The following is a 21,916-nucleotide window of genomic DNA, read 5'->3' as shown; positions in this document are numbered from 1 at the left end:
TGATACAAGAACGTTTACAGCTCTCACCTCCATGGGATCGTCTGTGTGTGTGTATATATAAACCTCAGCACCAGCAGCTCTCCACCAGAGTTGATTGAAAGAGAAACCTGGCCAATGGCTTTGGACTGGAAACAGGAGCTGCTCTGCCAAGCAGCCTAGCACACCCTGATATGCATGGATAGGAACGGTGGTGGTATCAGAGAATGTGTGGGCTGGACACGTGACTCAGCAGACGTGTCTACCAGAGTGTACAAAGCAATTTTCCACTTGAGTCTTGATGGCAAAACCACAACAACCCAACCAGCTATTATCACATCAAAGACTAGAGCTCTGCTCTTACCAGCTATTTCAGAAATGTTGCGCTGGATTTAACTATCACTGGAATAATAAAGAGTAAAATCCAAGCCACTCTTTCATCATCATCACTGTCTCGTTTTCACCATTGATTCTCAATCAACGGCAAAGTGGTGTTGGCTGTTGAGAAAATCTGGATGATGGTGACGAGGAATGGACGGGCGCAGACGCAACCAGTGGAGGGAAGATAATGTGAATTTGCATTCCTCCAGACAGAGATGGAGGGACCATGCGGTGGAGGAAAGGGAAAACCGAGGAGGAGGAGTAGGCGGCTATCTGCTGCTCGCAGACCTCTGGAGCTTTGTCTCTGAAATGTCCCCCCTATCCCTCCACTTCACGGCCCATCATTCAGCTTTTTTTTTTCCCCCCCTCCACTTGTTATTGCTGTCAGAGAGTTAATGTTTTTACTTCTGCAAAATATTTCTTCCTGATACCTTCCTTGAACCTCTGGAGCAGATCATTTCTGAACTGAATATGAATTAGAAATACATTTATAATACTTTTTACTGCCAGAATCACAGTTACTTAACAGTTCAGCAGCCAGTCCTCAAACACATTAACAATGTGGCCAAGACCATCTTGGCATGGCACCTTGTCAAACAACTGAGGTCTAAGGCCATCTTTATGGTTTTTACATAATGTAAACCTAGATGTCCAGATTTAAACATCTCCTTTATAAGAAAATGAAAAAAATAAGTGTAGATGCTTAAATCGAGTTAATTTTTGTGCCCTCTGTCTTTCTATTTCCTGGCATTTATTAATAATGAAATTGTTCATTGGTTGTGGTCCTACTCCTGAGGAACACTCTGAAGGTTCATGGGCCTGCTGCCTTAATCAAACCACGGCAGCATTTAATTCATCTAAATTGCTTTACAAAGTCAGCTCAATAGCTGACAGCTTCTCTAAGCACAAGTCACACAAAAGAGACAGAAAGCATGAAAATGTTGTGGTGAGAGTAAATGGATGATGCCAACAAAACAAATATTTTTTTCACAGTTAGGACTGGACGTTACGGTACCTGAGACTTCCTGAGTTTACAACAACTGTCAACAAACATCCTGCAGGTCCAGCAGTGGACTGACAGGTTGTTTGTTTGAGTCTAGTTCGTGTTGAAGGGTGCAAAGAGGGCTCAGCATGTACAGCATGCCGGTGAATATCAGTGATGATACATGGCCTGACCGCTGCCAGCTGTGTTGACAGATATCCAGCTGTGGTATGTTCTTTACACAGCCAGCTGTCACACATCTGGACCAGAATTTAAAAAATAAATTAAGAATACACATGAACAGGTTTAGAAAATAATAGTTCTTTCATGGTTTCCCAGCAGATTTTTGACCACAAGAAGTAGATAATTTGTGTGAAGTAGGAAGGTGAAAAGAGACATGAAGGAAACGGGGTCAGAGTGCACTCCACTTGCCGGAGATTTTTATCAGCCCTGGAGCTGGTATCTGTGTGTGTGGGTGGTTGGGTGGGTGGTTGGGTGGGTGGGTGTGGTCATGGCAAAATGTGCCCTTAGAGCCGCCACTGCAATAAGAGTTGTCCACCACAATCACTTTATGGGTTTTGGCAGACACTTTCGTTGTGTCAAAATCTGGCAAAGAACGGTCACAAAACTTTGCAGGCGGGCAGTTGAGATCAAAATAACCAAATTAAGGCTCAAAGATGAATAGAATCGATGGAAAGCAATTCTGTCTTGAGGAAAATGAATTGCGTGTTGTTTCTTTGAACACTGAGGGAGCTTCATGGCTGTCTGTACGAGCTCTAACTGGACTGATGAGGTCTAATTAGCCGACACTGACATAGTCATGTTAAAAGACAGCTCTGCAGTGTAAAAGTGCTGCCAGTATTTTATCCTGACAATCTCTGTCTACACGATAAGGCAACAAAACAAATAACAAATGGGAATGTGTTCAAATCCACTCCCAACTCTTCGCGGCTTCAGAGCCGCTTCAGAGCAGCTGTGATGAATAGACAATATCTTGTAAATTAAACACAGCTCAGTATGGAGGAACAAAGACCTAGTCTAAACACAACATCCAATAAAGTGAAGCTTTAGTCTAGTGGGACTGTTAATTCCCACTCATGTTTTTCCTGGACACACTCAACTCTCAATGCACTTTTGGATAGCACGTTTAAACAGAGCTTCCCAAACAAAGACTTTTTCTGCTCTATCCATCCCCCTCTCTTTTCTTTCTCCTCTCTCCCTGTACATCTGTTTTTCTCCCGGTAACCCCCCCACGTCCAGTCTCCCTCTGCTATAAGTGAATGAACTGCCTCTCTATTGAGCGCCATAATGAATGAACGGCCTCTCCACTGAGAACCCCGCAGCCCTCACCTCTTTAGTGTATTGAGAAGCTGTCTGATATTCTTTAGACTGTCAAATGGGTCGTATTGTGTTTTCAGGAGATTGTTGCTAGAAAGCAGAGGCATCGCAAGAATTAAAATCCTGCGAAATAGGGCACTGACTTCATCCACACATCGTGGGTGTGTTTTGGGTGGTGGAGGGGTTCTAAGCTCTCTAGAAGTTGGAATAGTGACGAGGACAGAACAAAGACAAGGTATTTGAGACGTGTTTGAGCGGACGTCGGGTAAATATGAGATGAGATGGAATGTATAGTGGCTGATTTGGGGGAAGTCACTTGTGGCGCAGCGAAATCAGATAAAGGAATTGAAAGTACTGCTGCAGCATCATCTGACCATGAAATCAGCCCCAGTGACCACCTTTCAGTCCTCACAGAATTATGTTTGCTTTAATTTAGGCGGGTAGCCTCAACAACACTTCTTTATGCTCTCCCATCTTTACATTCATATACCTTGACATAACACAAAGTGGATGCTTTTATCTGATGTACTTTGTGCACTACAAGCACTGAAACAGGTCTGACCTGAGTGCAATTTGTAAGGAGCTTTTAGGTAACAAGCAGCTATAACCACAGCCGCACCTCATAATGGACATTTTTCATAGTTTTTCAATTTCACAGACTAAAAGATGTATTCATTTATCCAAAACAATGAAAGTCATTATCGTTTGCAGTCATCTTTGGTGTGCTGTGTTCACTGTCATTAGCAAGATGAGGACAAAAAAGTAATCTTAGGTAGACTGTATTCCCAAAAGCATGTGCATTTTTGATTAAAAAAAATAAAATAAATAACAGTAACCATGGTAACGCCGACCATTGATCACGACAGCTGTGTACATCCTTTTCCAAGCCGAGGTCTCTACAATCAGGATGTCACACATAAAGTCACTTCTTCACTCCTTCCTCGGGCGGACAGAGCTCCGCTGTGTATAGAGGTAATATTCAGCTGGGTGGTCTTTGGGGGAAGATTGGTTCCTCTCATGCTCTGCTCTGCTCTGCTTTTGAGTTCCAAAGTAATAGATATGCTTTTAAGGCACACCAACTGTATAAGAAGACATATGGTGATGTGTATTAGGGATTTGGAGATCTGGCCTCAATGAGGCCAGCCGGCCTCAGGAAGCACCTTTATCTACTATATCTGTTTTCCACTTTTCACAAGAAGGATTTTTCACACTGACGATTTTACTGAAAACATCTGTGTCCGTGTCCACACCAGGTGAGGTGAAGGACTTTTTCATCGAGGGTTCAGCATGACCAACACTGATTTAACTCTCATGTCTGAATGGTTCAGGCTGTGTCCGAATCCAACAGCACCTCTAAAAATCACATTTATCTTGTTTGCTTAAATTGAATGAAAATAGTGTGCTTACAACAATATGCAAAGTAAAATGTGTCCATTAATGTGCTTTAAAGGCTCTTTAAAGGAGCACACATTTGATAATAACCAGTGTTGCTAAATTTTCGCTTCAAGTCAAAAATGGTAACTTCTGCCTGTTTTTGTTGGAAAAAGATTATTAAAACTTGTAAAGAGATTGCCATTAGAGTTTTTTTTTTTTTTTTTTTTTTTTTTTTTACTATTCTATGGAGATAATGTGATTTTTATTTATTTTTTTTTTTAAGACTACATGTTGCATTAAATGTTGGGATATTTTTGCAACTCAGGCAAACTCAGAATGAGACAATGCCATGATTCTGCGCAAACTCTTCATGCAAAGACTGTTCCTTCGTGGTGAATGAGCGTTTTCTCCTTTTTCTGTTGTCCATTAATTACCATGTTTACACGCTGCTAAATGATGCAGCTATAGTTGGCGTTGACTGATGGCCATCCTCGCCGTAGAGCGTATTTACACCTCGTTGAAGCCACACATATATTGGAAGTGTTACAGTAATTTCTTGTTGTTGTCATGGTCTCTTGTTAACGTGTACGATTGATGATATGGAGGAAAATCAAGAATAAGGAGAAGGCGAGTATTCTGGGAGAGGAATGGGAATAAACAGCAGGGTTATGACTCATAATAAATAATTGCGCATTCGACATACAGTATATTCCTTTAAAGTTCCCCAGAATTGTCCTTCTGTATTTTGTTAAAAGATAATTATGCTATTTAATCAGCATTGCTACCTGAGGCAGCCTGCATGCAGCCGGAGAGAGAAAGACGAGACTGTTGTGGACTAATGAGGAATTTTTAACTGTGAGCTGGAGGGCTTGTCTCCTGAAGTGTACTGTAGCAGATAAGTGGAGCTAATAATGGGGGAAAAGATTGATTTTTGTTGTTGTTGTTTTCATGAACAAAACACACTATAAAAGCATGTCCAAGGCTGAGCTGTCACACATTAGCTTTTGTTTTTAGGTGGTAACGTTGGAGAGTAAAGAAAATTCAGTGTATTTTTCTCTCTTCGTCTGCAGGATTCATCTATACAGGTGACGTGGTCCATCGGATGTTAACAGCGACACAGTACATCGCTCCCCTAATGGCCAACTTCGACCCAAGTGTCTCCAGAAACTCTACTGTTATCTACTTTGACAATGGTAATGCTCCGATTACTTTTTCTGCCTGAGTGTGGACTTCTGTTGTATACTCTTTTGTACTGTACATTGAATTTTCATTTAATTCACACTCAACTCTCAGTTAATTCAGCATATTTTATTTCGGCTTGGCGTTCTGCATAATTAGGCTTTTGCATGGCCAAGGTGTTGATGATGGAGGAGCCTACTCTGAGCTTTAAAACTGCTCTCCAGAAACCTTTGGGTGATGTGACAAATATTACAGCCAACATTATATACTGTCAACGGTTTACAGCACCAAAATGGACGGCTGCTAATCTGAGTCGTCCTCTAGGACCTTTGTGATATCCCGCTAAATTCTCTATCGTTTTAAACTAAATTGACGACCTCCTGCCGCTTGTGTACCTTTCCTTTGCCATTTTTGATGGTTGTTATCCATCACGTCAGTCACCACCATCTAATCCCTCTGCAGGAGAGTGATGGACCAACTGTGTGACCTTCTGCACTGGAGCTCATCAGACTTTAACCAAACTGGCAGTCAATCGATTCTCATCTGGTCTGCTCCTCAAAACACTGTCCATCAGTCAATGTTCTGCCAATACGGCACAAGAACTGTATGGTCTGCTGTGCTGTGTGAGAGTCAGTTCTTCTCTCCATCAAGCTGCGAGTGCTGTGATGGGGCGCTCACAGCGGAGACATATTGTTTGTTCTTGTTACACAAACAGGATGGTGGGAGTTGTGTGAATCTTCACAGTGATGGTGTGAAGCTTTGTTGTTTGTTAAATGTTAACATGAGAACTTTTACTTCAGTTTTTTTAATTAGAATCCGCTAAATAAAGAAAAGGCAATTGGCTCAGTCAAGAATTGCTCAACAGCTATCTTAAAACGCTAATGAAGTTTTATCATGCACAATTATAGAGTTGTGAAGTGTTTCAACAAGTGACAGACTGTGAATGCGACTGCTGTTGCCAGTGGGATCTTGTGACAGCTTTTGATTAAAAGTACCACTTACAGGCTGTTAAACATATTCAACAATTGAAGACTTTAACACAACGATTAGATTTTAACTTCCTTTTATAGTATTAGGAATTATTTCTATGAACAAATCATTCAATGAAGCAGCTTGGTTAAAATGTTGCGTTTGGTCAGCACAACGTCATGTACGTCATCCTCAAGACTGAGTAAAGCTGATTGATGTGCCACTGTAGGAAAAGCAAAGGTTTAATTTAATTAATGGTAAAAAAATAAATAAATAACAAGCCTGATATTGTCATCCCTGATTTGGGCAATAAATATAGCAACATAGAAATTTAAGTGCTTTGAATCTCATTGTTGGAGGCTCATTGATGTGTGAATGGGGAGGGGAAAAAGTATTTGCCCAGGCTGAGGGTGGGCAGGTGTAATAGGACCAGATTTGTTTTGTTTGTATTGAGTTCATACGGCATGTTAAGCTTGGAAGTGGAATTAGAGACGTGTTCCTTCCACTCTGTATTTTTAGCCAGGAAGTCCCCGACAGCATGGCAGACTCAACTCCTGATCTCAATGCTTTTTAAACACACTAATATTAGGCTTAACTTCTGCTGACTGGGTAAACCTGCCGTGCCAAAAGTTAGCGACAATTTAGCACTCTGTCCTCTCTGTCATTCACTGCCTTTCTCCTCTAGTCCTCCTCATTCAGTACGTTACACAGCAAGTTTTCCCCTCTCTCCCATCTGAACCCAGAAAATGCTCGTGTGTCTTGTGCCTGCTGCCCAAGACAATACAGTGGCCAAGTTGTGATAATATTAGTCAAATGATATTGAATATCAGTGCAGGAACAGACCCGACATGTCTAACCTGCTGCTTTAACACATAAAACATGCATGTCCAGTGCCAGAAGCTATTACACACCCCACATGGGATTTATAATTATCCGGTACGACTAGACGCCTGTGCTTTCTAAATCGTCAGCAGAGGAGCTAAATTCTTGGCTGTACTTCGGGTGGCAGAGCTCTGGCTGTGTGACGGAAAAATTGATTAGTTGTGTTAACAAACTTTTATTGCCCTGGTGCGTAGCCAAGTGACGAGCTCTGGGGGGTGGGCAGCTTTCATATCAATAGGTTCTCCTGAGTCCACAGTAAATCTGAATAGTGTTCAAAGTAATGTGAGGCCCTCTCTTTGGGGGGGGGGGGGGGGGGGGGGGTGAAGTCTGCTGCTAATTTAGTATATGCCCAAAATGAAGGCAGCACCTAATGATCCCTTGACTTGATGTGGTCAAGTGGGATAAATAGCCTGTCTGGCTTCAAGAAACAGTCCATCGCCCCTAATTTGTGTCTGCTTCATAGCTAAAGAGTCATTTCATCAAAGTGACAGCAGCGTTTCACTCTAAAAGTTCATGTATAAGAACTTTAAACACTTAACAATGTTTTATAACGCACCATAACTCAGTTCTTAGCAGATATATGGCCATTTTAATGGCTTTTCTGTTAGTTTTGCTATTGCCACACTGTCGAGGTTGGCATCAATGCCGGTGTAAATTCTTATCACTGTCACATCTTACTTTCCTCTGAAGATAGCATGCTAACCTATTAGCACCAGCCGGTCTTGTCACTTTCAGCTGGAAACGGGCACCGCTGCTCAGGGAGTATTTAACGTCTTGTCTTGTAAATGCCGAGGTGGCTGAAGCTCCTGTCAAGGGAAAAACTAACACCATCTGTTCCTGGCAAGAAAAAACAAATCATTTAAGTTACATTATAATGAGTTTAAACTGAAATCTCAATTCCTGAGCAACAAACAGCATGAGTAGAAAAATGTGTCCGATATAAACTAGTTAACTGATACTTTATTTCTGTGTTGGTGCTTTAATTCCTCCCTGGTATTGGCTTCAGCTGGTTTACTTCCTATACCTCAAAAGTCATTCAATTTTACTCACTCTTCACGACTATGAAAAACTTTTCACTGTTGTGAAAATTGCTGGAGCTGCAGAATACGTCACAGTAACGACCGCACTTCGATTTGGTTTTTGTCAAAAGTTTCATTTTTATGGCTCTTTCATCCTGTTCCATTGAAGTGTTTTATATAAATGTTATGTATAAATAAATGCTCACACTACACCTGGGGGGCAGCACGGCGACATAGTGGTTAGCGGTGTTGCTGCGGGTTTGATTCCCCAGGCCTGGGACCTTTCTGTTGTTCCGTGTGTTCCTCTGGGTACTCCGGTTTCCTTCTACTGTCCAAAGAGATACATGTTTAGGTAAATTGGTGACTCTAAATTGTTGGTCTGCCTGTGAGTGTCAGTGGTTGTTTGTCTGTGTATGTTGGCCGTATGATGGACTGGCGGCCTGCTGGATTTGGCTCCAGCACCCTCCGTGAAACGGATAGGCGGTAGAAATGAATGAACTACGCCTGTGTCAATTAAACACACCCTCCGGGGAAAATGAGTCTGCCAGGAAATAATCCTTCAAAAACACATCACCCTACCAACATGACTGTTACATTGATGCCTTTTTATTCGCATTCGTTGCACAGTCCGTGGTTCATTTCACACGAGATCTGAGGCAGGAGATACTCTATTTCAAAAACATTGAAAAACAAGTCAGTGTCAAAAGGAAAAAAAAAAAAAAAACGTTTGATAGACGTCTGTGTTCATCTCTTGGTGAGTCGTCGTTTGACATGTGGTAATGAAATGTTTCTGGCTCTAGGTACGGCTCTGGTGGTGCAGTGGGACCACGTCCACTTACAGGACAACTACAATCTGGGGAGTTTCACCTTTCAAGCGACACTGCACAACACCGGCAGGATCGTCTTTGCATACAAAGAGGTCAGGACTGATCAATCAGTTTTCCTTCACATCACACTGCTTTTCTTCAGTCTGTCCTCGGGCACAACTGCACTTTGTGTCCTTGCTTCTGACTGCATAACGTCTAAACCAGAACGTTAGCTACAAATGCACATTCACATTTCACAAGCAGATCTTCAGACTCTCCTTGAATGGAGCAAAGTTCAGGAATGACTTCTGTGTAATAAAGAGAAATCAGAGCGAATGGTGCTGGAATAATCTGTCTGGCCTTCATTTCCAGGCTTTTAAAAACGACAAAATGTCGACAAACTCAGCCTCATCACAATCAATCAGCTACATTACAAGTGCATTGGTTAGTGTAAAGAATTCAAAGTAATATTCTTAATTCTTCACAGTACGTCTGTATGTCAAGAGAAAATATGTTCACCTCTCCCTGAGGTGAGGTTAACAATCTGCTTCCCTCCCTCCTACTTCAGACTTTCCTGAAATCATGTTTAACATGAACTAGAGCCGCCGTTTTTATAGTTGACAAAGAGTGGCCCCCTTCTCATATGTTTTCACTCAGGTCATTATACTAAAGAGTTTGGGCAACATAGCATAATACTGGGTTTTATGATAACTTAATACTCTCATATTGTTTCCATTTGCTTGGTTTGGCTGTTTCATGTTTTAGCAATATGTTTCACATTCTGGGTCACAGCATGATGGAGAAATGTTGTTAGATGTTCCAATGGTGTCGAATTAATTCTCAAATACAATAAATGCGTTGAAAAACTACTTTGGAATAATTGAATAGGGAGAAGATAAGGTAATGAAGCAAGGTAATCTAGCAGAAAATTTGCAATTTATAATTTTTACATCTTAGAAGGGTTGATCTGAAGGATGCTGGACCAGATTTATCTAATGCATATTTCATTACACTGCTGTTATTGCTGAAAAGAGGAATGAATGGACCGTAAATGTCACAGCCTCTGTTTTTGTCTGGCTCTCTGACAAAGAGATTTTGTAATTTAAGTGAAAAATGTTTGTTACACAAAAGATAGCTATATGCTTAATAAAGTTGCTTCAGCAGAGTCCTGTGTGAGATGGCGATAAATTGGTTGTACTGTCTGTGCCCTCAGAATGGTGTGGCCTGTTTCTATTTTTCAGCTTGTCCCAGACAGATTGCGGTGCTGGTAATTGATTTTCCTCTCTCCAATTTCAGATCCCTGTTGAGGTGTCACAGATCAGCTCTGTCAATCACCCAGTGAAGGTGGGCCTGTCTGACGCCTTTGTGGTGGTCCACAAGATCCAGCAGATACCCAGTGAGTCTCAAACAGGCCACGTCTGTCCAAAGATCATGTCCCAATTCAGAGGCTCCATTCTTTGGAGGGAGAGGTCTGCAAAGGTGTAGTCCTTCGTGGCTATTGATCCAAAATGAGCCTGTCCGGTCCACAGACCCTCATCGCTGCCTAACAAAGCACTCCCCCCCCCCCCACCCCCCAAGAACCTGAAGTTTTAAGACACAGGTTTTAGCTGAGAAGGCGATGCTTCCATTTTAACTTCAACTGAAATTCTCTGGTTTTTCTCACATTTTTGCTGACTTATTATTCTCACTTCCAGCAGTTAATGAATCACTATAAGGGACTCACCCATTGGCGTCTTTGTTTTCCCAGAAAGAAGGAGACATTTGTTGGCCGCATTTGAAAGAGCTGCTGACATGGCACAGCATAGTCCCGCAATCAGTCTTCAAGCGAATTAGGACACGTGTTATATGTAATTACTTAGAAGAAGCTGTCTTAGTTAAGCCCACAGCAACAGTGCAGTGAGAATGAATGAACGGTCAATGCATAGTTTTACAGTTTTATTTGTAATACTTATATGTCCAAGGGGCATATTGTTCCCAAATCATTTAGCTGACATTTTTAAAATTTATTTTAGCATTAAGTGTCCCAAAGCCCTCAGTTCAGACTCATCTGTTTTGCAGTAGCTCCGGCTGTCACCACTTCCTCTTCTGCATCGCTCCATCTCCCGCAGTGGGCACAGCTCCAGATTAGTCTCTCTGTTTTGCTTTTTAGATACCACAATTTAGATTTGAATCTAAAATGAATGTGAGCAAAGGAGAAAGACATATAAAGCCTTTGTATCCACAGTGAGACTCTGCCTGTCGTGGCCTCTCTTTCAAAGCCTGTCACAGTGAGATGTCAAATATGATTTATTCAGTAAAATTTAAACTGTTTTGATTACATGCATGAAAGTTGGATGGCTTTTATTTGTCAAAGCTCTTTTCCTTTTTGTCCTTCAAATGACACCTTTATCTTAATTCTCCAGATGATTTGGACTGGTCTCTGACATTATCTGAAGGCTTTTTCTACAAAATCTATTTTTTCAGCTGCAGTTAGCATTGACAGATTTGAATATTGAACCTGTTACCGAGGTCTTCCTTGGCTTTGTAGACCAAACTGTCTTTGATGCGTCTGACGCAGCATGATGAAACCGGTGTGGGATGCTGCGTGTGTGCAGTCAGGAAAGCTTGGATGGTCGCGGGTTGAGACTGACTTGTGGTGCTGAACATGAATGACGTCTCTAAGGAGTATCTGTTCTGCTTTTAATGTCAGAGCCCTTCTCTGCTCTAATAATCCATCACGACGTGGATTCTGCTCCTTAAGAAACCACAAAGCTAAATGCACCTACTATCATATTTGGGGAGGGATGAAAGTTTTCTTTATTAGATCAAATCTGTTACATATATTGACTTTCTTGGCATTACTATATCACATTAAACCAAACTGTGAACATTTAGGGAGCTTGATTGATATCCAACTGTTCCCTAAGGGCTGCCCTCATTCCTGTTTCCACGCCCATCAACCTTTCTGTTGTTGTGTACCACATATTCAATTTACAAAAGCAACAGGGGACAGATTTACTACTTTCTATCGTTGCGTTCTTGTTCCCAGGCAGAGGTAGACAAAAGTAGCTTCTCTTTTATAGCCAATAATGGTTGACTATGCTGTTTCCAACTCTCTCATAATTGTTTCCAACTGATTTTCTTTTGAAACAAGTTATGCTGCTAGCAGGTCTCAGTCAACATTCCCACCATGCAATTATACACACAGGTATTAACCATAATTTGCATCATATTCTTGTTTATATATCAAAATCATATTTCATTTTAGAAGGCTCTAGTCTCTAACAAAAACTAAGCTGCTTTCCAGACAAAACTCTGCTGTGCTTTCATAGACCAAAGTCTAAAACTTCTCCAAAACCAGAAAATGTAACTTCAGCATGAAGTCTGCTAGAATCAAGGATGTTGTCAGTTTTTGTTTGAGCTAACAGTTCGAGTTTGAGTTCGAACCTGTTTGATCTGTTTGTATTTCAGGTTTTGAAAAGGTTAAAATAAAAAGAGAATACCCTCCAAATTCAACTTCACCCTTACCACAGCCGCAAGTGTTTACATTAAATCTGAACCCTGACTAACCTGCTGTACGTAGTTACAGTTGCTAAACTATAAGCCATGTCGGGGGGGCACTGAACAGCCAAGGCCGCCTTTGGTCAGCTGTCATCAACACCGAACTGTAAGGAGCTGATGAGTCTTCATTTTCTTGCAGTGCAAAAAGTAGGTAATATTTTCAGAGTGCACAGGTTACCGTCTGTGCTGGAGGGAAAAGGTCAATAATTTCAGGCTGCATCGATCTGTCCAAAGGTCTCGATGTGCCTCATAAACTGTATGGCAAGAGCAAACGCTGCTTGAAGTCAGATCAGAGTGTTTTTTGGTGGGGGGTTGTGATGATAGGCATCGTGTTTATGTAAATGCTGTTGCAGAGACGTGCCCTTTAATGGGGCAGTGCTCATAAAGAGTCAGGTTAACCTTTTAAAAAAGCTAAATCAGCAGTTTTCATGAAAATGTAGGATGTCACTGCTGCTCAGTTCCCCAAAGACAGTCCCTCTGATCCCACAACCAAAAACCACCTGAAATCACACATATAATGTAGAAATGTAGTGCTGCTGAGTGGACAGTTCTTCGACACAAAGTTAGTCAGCTGAAAAATATGTAAAGCATGAAAAGGCTGCTTACGCTGACTTTTTTAGAAGTATGGTAGGCCTCAAACCTAACAGCAAGATAAAACAAAAAGGCAACAGTCACATCGCCAGTATCCCTAACGCAGAGTGTCTCTGCTGCCAATTATTGCCTACTAACGTTGCCTTTGATTTAAAAACTCAAAAAAAAAAAAAAAAACCTCCAAACATTTCACTGTGCCTGGAGGCAGCAACACATTTGTGGCTGAGGTGTGTAATTATCAGATCAGGTACAAGAGCATGTGAAAACCCTGCCTTTAATTTACTTTGCCCAGACTGGACTATGCATTATCATTCACAGTGAGTTATGCTTACATTAACGGCAAAAAATCTTTTTCATGCCTTCTTGTGTGCACCTGGTTTAATAAGCTTGATTTTTTTTTTTTTTTTTTTTTTCAGGATGCTGCCAAGAGTCCAGCAGTTAACTATGTACCTATAATATATGGTTGTTTCTCTTTTTAAATTTTAGGGTTTAATATGCAATCATTTAATTTCACTCACAGCCGAGCTCCACTTAACAAGAAACATTGTGATTTAATGTATTACAGGTATCAATGAGCCAAGAGTAGATTTATGAGGTGAAAGAGGTCAACTGAACACTCTGAGTTTTATGCAAAACTGCAAAGATGCATAGTGCTGTCAGATGAGACTGAGGAATGCCATTATTTCACAATCATTGCTTAACGCTTGCAGGCTTAGAGATCACGTTTCATGCAGCTCTTTAACACGTACGAATAGGCAATTAAAGGCAGAAAGAAAGTGTTTTTAATTATACATAAATGTATATGGAGAAGAACAGTACTAGATGGATGTGAAGTTATAATGCCAGTTAACATACTCTGTTGGTACGAATTAATGACACACTCTTGCAAATCTGCTTCAGTTTGACAGTATCACTGGAAGATACCTGCATCCTCATTAGCTGTTGTTTATGTTATGGCTGAGGCTGGGTTTTAATGAATCTGTTTTGCAGCTTCCTTCCACCTATAACTAGAGGCCTGCATAGTCTGCATAGTCTGCCCACACATTAGCAGCCTGAGGCTGGGGAGCTGACCTTCTTCTGGCACCTACCGTATCATTAGGCACCTGATAATCCCTTTTTCTAGAGGAGAGAGGAAGCCAGTCACCAGGGGAGGAGATGGAGGGAAGGAAGGGTGTTCTAGATCTGAGGTTACACTGAGCGGGTTCACACCTTCTGCTTTGATCAGTTGTCCTGTGTATAATCGACCCCAGCAGGACTGCAGGGAAACATCCCATCATATGAGTAGAACACTGGAGCCAGCTTGCTCAACAATCCTTTGACCAAACATCATCAATTGGGCAAAAACAGTAACCTTGGATGGTGTTAACGGAAAAGTTTGATATTTTGGAAAGTGCTCTTCTCTTTCTTGCCCAGAATAGTTAAACACTGAGACCAATCCTTCACTATGCTAAACCACAGCTTGTTATTTTATGCAATGGCTTTAGTTCAGGTTAAATATTATGTATTTTCTTAGAGTCTCTTTACCTTTGGACACACCCAGGCAGGCTGTCTTCAGCCAAGCTAACTGCCCCTTCTGTAGCTTCATGTTTAATGGAAATTTGTGACAGTAATGTTGATCTTTTTGTCTAACTAAGTAAACTATTTGCCAAAAGGTCAAACTGTTGTTTTTTTTTTTTTTTTTCTTATTTAAAGCTGTTTCACAAGATGGGGATTTCACATGATGAATGACACTAGAAAGTCACTTCTGACTGAATGTGTTTCACGGCCAAAGTCTGATGTGTTGAATTTCAATTTTGTAGCTCATTGGTCGAGCAAATACAAGCGCTGTGAGAGATGTTATGTATGAGCAATGCCAGGCTGTATGATGTGCAACAGTCTCGTATTCTTCAAATTTACGGATTCATACCGGGAACCCCTGGATAAAAATTCACATAAAAATTCCATTAGAGTTCAAATTAACCACTAAATCAACAGCATGGAGAAGTTATTATCATATCTGTTAAAATATTATGCACCGGAAGACCCTTTTTGACTTCAACAAAGGATATCTTTCATCCTCCTCCTTTTCCATTTCCACTGATAGCAGTAAAGATGCATTGCCAGCAAAAGCAAGCAGCCCATTTTACACTTTCCCATACGAGTGCAAGAATGCAATAAGAGTCAATGATGTATCTAATCAATCCCTCCATCTTACCCCAGCTGATGGCTTTCTGTTATAGATGACTGAGAAACCCGACTTTCAACAGGTGCTGATTGATATCGTGTCCTCGGGGAAATTGCCATCGTCCATTGCCAAGTCATAGGCTCACACGTGGGCACAAAGAGAGGGGAGAAATAAAGTGCTGTGGTAGCATCCCATATGACCTGATTCTGCCTCCCACTCCCTTTCCTCTTTCTTCAGGGACCATTTGTCCCAGTTTTTATCTCCGGCTGGAAGATTTGTGATGGTTTGTTCACTCGCTCACTCTGCCCCCCTCTTTTCGCCGAACTCTAGATGTGAGGAGGAGAACAATCTACGAATACCACCGTGTGGAGCTGACCAAGACAAAGATCACCAATTCTACAGCGGTGGAAATGATGCCTTTGCCCAGTAAGTGCAATTTATCATAACCGCTGCTGGCACATTCATAACTCTCTCTGGCAATCAAAGTGCTATTGCATCAATTCCCTCGTCATTATTGGACCTCTCAAGTCGACAGGATCAGTGCTGTATGGGAGTTATCTTAATGTGTGTATAACACCTTTGACCTGTTGTGATCTCCAGCCTGTCTGCAGTTCACCAGCTGCAGCACCTGCATCTCCTCCCAGATCAACTTCAACTGTAGCTGGTGCCACCGCCTAAACAGGTCGGACACATGGACACTTTCACCCTTAGCTCCATTTACTCATCACCTCTCAAAATTTTCCCTCTGGGACAATTTGTAATGTAATCAGGCAACCTAAATATCTTCTCCTTTATTACCATCTAATGGAAATGCAGCTGTACTCTTTGAACTCTACAGCAGCTTCTTCTATAGTTTATTCACGTGTTCTGTCAACCATTGGTTTCCTTTTTATCTCATCCTTCCCGCATCCTTGCACTTCAAACAAAAGTAAATAATTTGAGCTGATAAAGAAGTGTTCGTTTTCCTCCTTAGAATTTCCTGACAGCTGAAATGTGAACTGTGGTGGGCTTTGTTTTATCGGGTAGAAAAGTTTGAGTTAAAGAGGCAGGAAGGGGAGTGAATTATGGAGAGATAGCACAGCTGCATTATCATCCATACAAGTACAGAAAGTCTGAACTTGTAAGCCAACAGCTGTTTATTGTCCTGATAGATGTTTAGCCTGAATTTGCTGAAAACATGTTTTTCGGGCGGTTGCTGTCTGGGTTGAGTCAGACTCACTCTGGGCAGACATTACTCCTTCTCTTTGTAGGCCATGTCATTTTGAATGCCTTTTGGATCAAATATTAATGTGCCACTTTGTTATTTTGGCTTCATCATTCACTCTGTGAGTAACATGTTTGACTTAAGAAATGTGCAGCACTTCTGCTCTGTCCATAGAGATTAGTTATTTAGGGCTGACACAAGGTTTTAGATCTGACTTTCCCTCTGCTGTGCTTCGTAATGCCTTCTTCCCTTGGCAGAGACAAACTAATTTACAGTGCAGCAACATGAAGTGTTTTTCCTCCCAGCCATTCATGTACACTGTGGCGAGACACTGTATGCACACTCGCTATGCTGCATTTTAATTAGCTTTTTAAGGGTGTTAATGTCTCACTGTTCGGTGTCCTTCAGCCTCTTCCTTTGAAAAAGGCAAAAATGCTTTAAACAAGCACTGATTAAAAAACCGTGGCAGCCTTGTTGGCCCCGGGGTTAATGAAGGGTGCTGACATTTCAAAGGAACAACCCCAGTGAACCTCTCACAGTGAAGTGTTGGGAAGGTGAGAGCACGGCACCTCTCTCAGACTATAGGTTTAACATTACTGAATGAATTTAATCACTTTGCTTTGACCTATGTGTACCGTTGGGTTCATAAATCATGACAGACTTCTAAGTGGACTCACAATCCGCATCATAAGTACCTGTTCAGCCTGACGCTGTTGTGTTGTGAGCCGATTCAGCAGTTTGTTTAGCTGAAATACATAACTGGTGCCCATTGCAAATTCAGCTTATGGAAAATGAATGGCTGTTAAGGAGATGAATATTGACTTTTAATATGTCTTAGTCTCCCAGCAAACTGTTATTGCACCCTCAATGTTCAGAGATGGCGTAATCACCGAATCGCATATCTTCTAAACTCTCAGGTGCAGGAAACATACTGTGATTTTCTTATGTTAATGTGGGGACACAGCGAAGACATAATTCCTCAATTCAAACAAGCGGAAGTACTTGAATGTTATCAATAAAATGCAAAAGGCACATAACGCAACAGCTGTAAAAGTAGAAGTTATGCTCGTTGTTGAGAGCATTACTGAGAACTGAGCTCGTTTAATTTTCAATCATTGCAACTGAAGAATTTAAGAGTTAGCAGCATATTTGTTCCAGCTGTTGATGGGGGAGTTAGTTTTAACCACTCCATTAATTGCAATTTATCGTATCTATAATTGAAAATATAAACCCTTATTTAGAAGTTAATTAAGAATGTATCAGCCAGTGTATAGAGAATATTGGCCTTTTTAAGAAATGTTCTCAAAAAAGTCTTTACTGTAACACACAAACAAATGACAGGTTGCAGCACTGGCTGGTTGTACAATGGGAAGCAATGTCTCTTCATACACTTGCAGATTTATTTCACATAATTATCCAATAAAACTTGAATGACTCAATTTGCAGCTGTCAGTCAAAAATAATGACAGCTTGGATCAGATTTCATGCTGCACTTAATGTGAGTACTTGTGGACACAACAGTTGGTTATCTGACTGCGGAGTTGGAGGTTGTGCAGGATGGTAGTTGGCTGATCGTCTTCATCCAACAGCTGGCGATGGCTGCTCCAGCTTGCTCCCTTAAAAAAAAAAAACTGGATGCTGTTAAAAAAAAAAAAAAACTGACAGAAAATGACTATTGTATGGTTTCATAACGGCTGAAGAATAGAAGCCATTTTGCATACATATCGCTCTGATGCAGCTGTAAGAGAGAAAGCTCAAGCAAAAATATAAAATTCCAAACTTCAGAACAATGCTGTCGTGAATTTACTGGGTCACTATTGCAGACAGTGAAAAAATAAAAATAAAAAATCCAGACAGGCTGCTTGTTTATTTCGATCGTGTCTCATGAAGTGCGACTGAAACCCTGCAATAATTTTCTCCATCATGGTTCATTCATATTCAAATAAATGCCCTCTACCCATTTCTAATTAAAGACACTATGGCTCACTGCATTATTGCAAAATGCTGAGATGGGTACTGTTGAGAGGAAACAAAAAACAAGCTCCCAACGGGGACAGGTCCGGCCCAGACCGATTGGTAATGTTGCATCTCATTCTGCTGAACATCGACTCCCTCTTGGTGGGAGAGCAGTCAGGGAAAAGTGGGGGATTAAGCAGAAGAATTTGTCTCGCCTGATTGAACAGATGAGGCTGAATTTTGGTGAAGGGGGGGGGGTTAAGGAATGGAATGATTAGAGAGGTAGGAAGATGAAAATGGACTCCTTCACATAAAGCTATTACCATAACAATATGTTCCCCAGAGAAATGGGGCCTACAGGAGATGTCTAAGATTCTACTGGACTCAGAGCACATAGTGAGTCGGCCATAACTTGTTTTTTATCGGTGTGCATTTTCCCACACATCTCCATCTTGCAGTGAGAAACGACCAAGGCTACCAAAGATTTAGAAATTTACTGCATTTATTTATGACAGAGCAGAATGTGAGTGGGTTTGCCACTTTGCATACACGCTTGTCCTTCCAGACGCGATGCCGTTTGTGGCAAAGGGCCTAGACATACAAGAACAATGGTGAGTTCACCAGTGGGTGAGTTTTCATTTTGATCCGTTTACAGTGTGGAGGATTAGTAGCTGCCGCCTCGATTACCGTCTGCCTTTTGAGGTTATTACAAATCTCAGGCCGTGATACACAGTCGACTCAGCAGCAGCTTTTATCTGAAGGCCCCATGACCCACTGAACTTCCCCCACACACGCATCTTCATACTGTGCAAAGCTGCTCGCTCCTCACACTCCGTCAATCCGGACCGCAGAGGGCGCCGGGAAGTGGGAGGTGCAGATGTTCGCTTCTCGGAGCAGAAAAATCTGAAAGATATTATTACCTAAAATAAGAAGTCATTCCTGCAACTATAATGAGGTTTGAGCAAGAGTTTCACACGTCACCTTTGATAAAGGGGCATTTCACACATTTTTCCCCATCAAGATCAATTTACAGTTTTTAATAAGAACCTGTAATTGCGATCATCCCAATTTCCCAGCAGTAATAATGTGATGTCAAAATGTCAGATTTTGTGAAAGTGAAGGCCGTTTATTGCATAAAATCTGCGTCTCTCTCTTTATTTAGTTTCACATCTTAACTGACCACTGTGAATTAAAAACAAAGTGCAGTGTAGAGGCTGACAAATAGATGGTGTGTCGTGGGCCCTGTGAGATGTGACGTTCTTTGCTCGCCATGTTGGTCATGGCTGTCAGTTTCCATTCACTGTGTTCACCACATCTAAGTGAGCCGAATTCTCTTACTCAACTATAAATTAAATGTATTGTGAGGTTTTAGGCTGTTAAGAGGTCAAATGTGAAAATGTCACAGGCTCTGAGAAGTGATGGCATACATTGTACTTTTATAGAATTAAAAAATAGCTTTAAAATTATTCCTGATAAATAATTTATAGCAACGATTAAACAAACTCCTGTGAAATTTGATGTGGACAGTCAGCTGCCAGAGGGTGAATATTGCTACAATTCCCTTTTGACGTTCATTTTCCCATGAAAGACGTAACTGTAATAAATCCTCATACTTTTCATCAAGCCAAAAATGATTTGTCCAAGACTTTGGTTCATGCCCAAGTACTTCAGCTCTTCAGTGTTTACATATAATAGCCTTTCTAAATAACATGCTAAGACAAAAACATTTTAGTGTCTCATGCAATATAATTTTATAGCGTAAGATTAAGTGTAAAACCAAAAACCTTCATCAGATCCAAGACTCAGTTTTTTTTATTGACAGCTGTTTCCTCTGCCTCCAGATGTTCCAGTGGCTTTGACCGCCATCGGCAGGATTGGGTTGACAACAGCTGCCCAGATGAGGTGAATGTTAAATATGAGCACATAATGGCAAGCATGACTTGAATTTGTCTGACACCGCTTTAAATGCTAATGTTGAAATCCGTGTGTCTGCGTGCTTGCGTGTGTGTTTGTGTTTAGAGCTTCCTGGATGATGAATGATTTTTGCTGCAGTATAATAGAAGAGGCCTCTCATATCTTCTCTCACACGTTTTTGTTGTTGTTGTTTTGAGAGAGTGCACACAGCCATGACAACATTTTATCATTTTCCAGACCAAGGACAAGATGTGTGACATCATCGACACAACATACCTCTACCCCTTCACCACCACCGTCGTCGCCAAGACAACATCCAGGAGCAAAGATGCTACTGCAGGCGGGGACGCACCCTCCACCCTCCACACTCCCACCAGCGTCCCCACTGAAGGTAAGGTGGAAAACAGAGCTTGAACGGGGCCAGGTTTCTTCTAGCAGGATGCTAAATGAAGAAAAATTTACTGGGGCTCTTCTTTTTTGGCTTTATTGGTGCTGATGAATTTCCTTTTTTTTTTTTTTTAATAACACACACAAAAGAACTTCACTCCTTTTGGAGAATGCTCGCCAGCTCTGCACTTAAGTTTAAATAATATTTCATGACAAGCAGCAGCAGCAGCAGCTGTGTTTGTACCAACTTTTAAACAATACAGATTTAATGAGGACAAATCTCTCCAGTCCAGAATAAATGTACCCACACAAACTTGTGATTGAGTTATTCAGGTCTGCTGGCTCTCCATCAATCTTACTTTCCAGAAACGATATACCCGTAAACATGTCTTTTTCTCATGATGGATCTGTTGATGTTTTAGCAGTATCGTTATTCTTCTGGTGTTTACCTTACCCAGTTTTCAGGTTAATTAGGAGGCTTTGCTTTTAATGTTTGGATGAGAAGACAATTCTGAATGTTTAGTGCTAAAAGTTGAATAGAAAATCAGATGGATTGCTGTCGTTTGGTTCAATCAGTAAACATACATGTGATAGTAAAAGGACAACAAAACATATTTGCCATTGAAGTTGATTTCTCAAGTCACAAGGCAAAAGTTATAAATCTATGCCTTGGGATGACAAAGATGGAGAGTTTATTTTGAGCTTGTGTCCGTTATATACAAACTCCCACATTGCAACCAATTCCCATTTGAGAAGAACTGCTGAGGAAAACATTAGCCTTTTGTTAACATGAATCTGTGACCAATGTTTAAAGATTTTCATCATGAGGAACCAGAGCGCTCTGGACCAATGCATCAGCAATAAAGTAGGAAAGTATTGAGAGAGTTTATTGAAGTTACTTAATGTGCATCATACCATGTAGGTTTGCTGACACCAACAAAACTGCTAATAATGCTGAACTTTCAACTTAAACAAACCAAACTAAGACCTACATATTTGACCAAATCTGCCTCCAGAAGGATTTTTAGTACATTTTTTAACCATTTTTTTTCTTACTTCATTCATCATGTGCCTCCCTTCTTCTTTTTAACTCCATGAAAACAGTTTCTGTTCCTGACAGTTTCACAAATCAAAGGTCAGACAAGTCATGCTCTTTAGATAATATTGTGTTAAATATTGAGCAAATGATTCAGAAATCCAGTTTGAAAAGGAACAGAAAGCATTTGTTTGCCCGTGATATGAAAATGGCCCAGG

General features: G+C 41.0%; 1 protein-coding gene across 2 annotated transcripts in view; it reads left to right on the top strand.

Moving 5' to 3' along the window:
- Positions 1-21,916, top strand: part of plxdc2b (plexin domain containing 2b) — a 69,576-nt gene that overhangs the window by 39,926 nt on the left and 7,734 nt on the right. For both annotated transcript variants that reach the window (XM_029529241.1, XM_029529242.1), the window contains exons 5-11: positions 5,122-5,244; positions 8,901-9,019; positions 10,203-10,302; positions 15,532-15,627; positions 15,802-15,883; positions 20,203-20,263; positions 20,513-20,666. In XM_029529241.1, coding sequence (XP_029385101.1) covers positions 5,122-5,244; positions 8,901-9,019; positions 10,203-10,302; positions 15,532-15,627; positions 15,802-15,883; positions 20,203-20,263; positions 20,513-20,666 — 735 coding nt within the window. The remainder of the gene's footprint in view (positions 1-5,121; positions 5,245-8,900; positions 9,020-10,202; positions 10,303-15,531; positions 15,628-15,801; positions 15,884-20,202; positions 20,264-20,512; positions 20,667-21,916) is intronic.

This window comes from Echeneis naucrates, chromosome 20 (assembly GCF_900963305.1).
Source record: "Echeneis naucrates chromosome 20, fEcheNa1.1, whole genome shotgun sequence".
NCBI classification, from domain to species: Eukaryota; Metazoa; Chordata; class Actinopteri; order Carangiformes; family Echeneidae; genus Echeneis; species Echeneis naucrates.
This window is presented reverse-complemented; position numbering and strand designations above follow the sequence as displayed.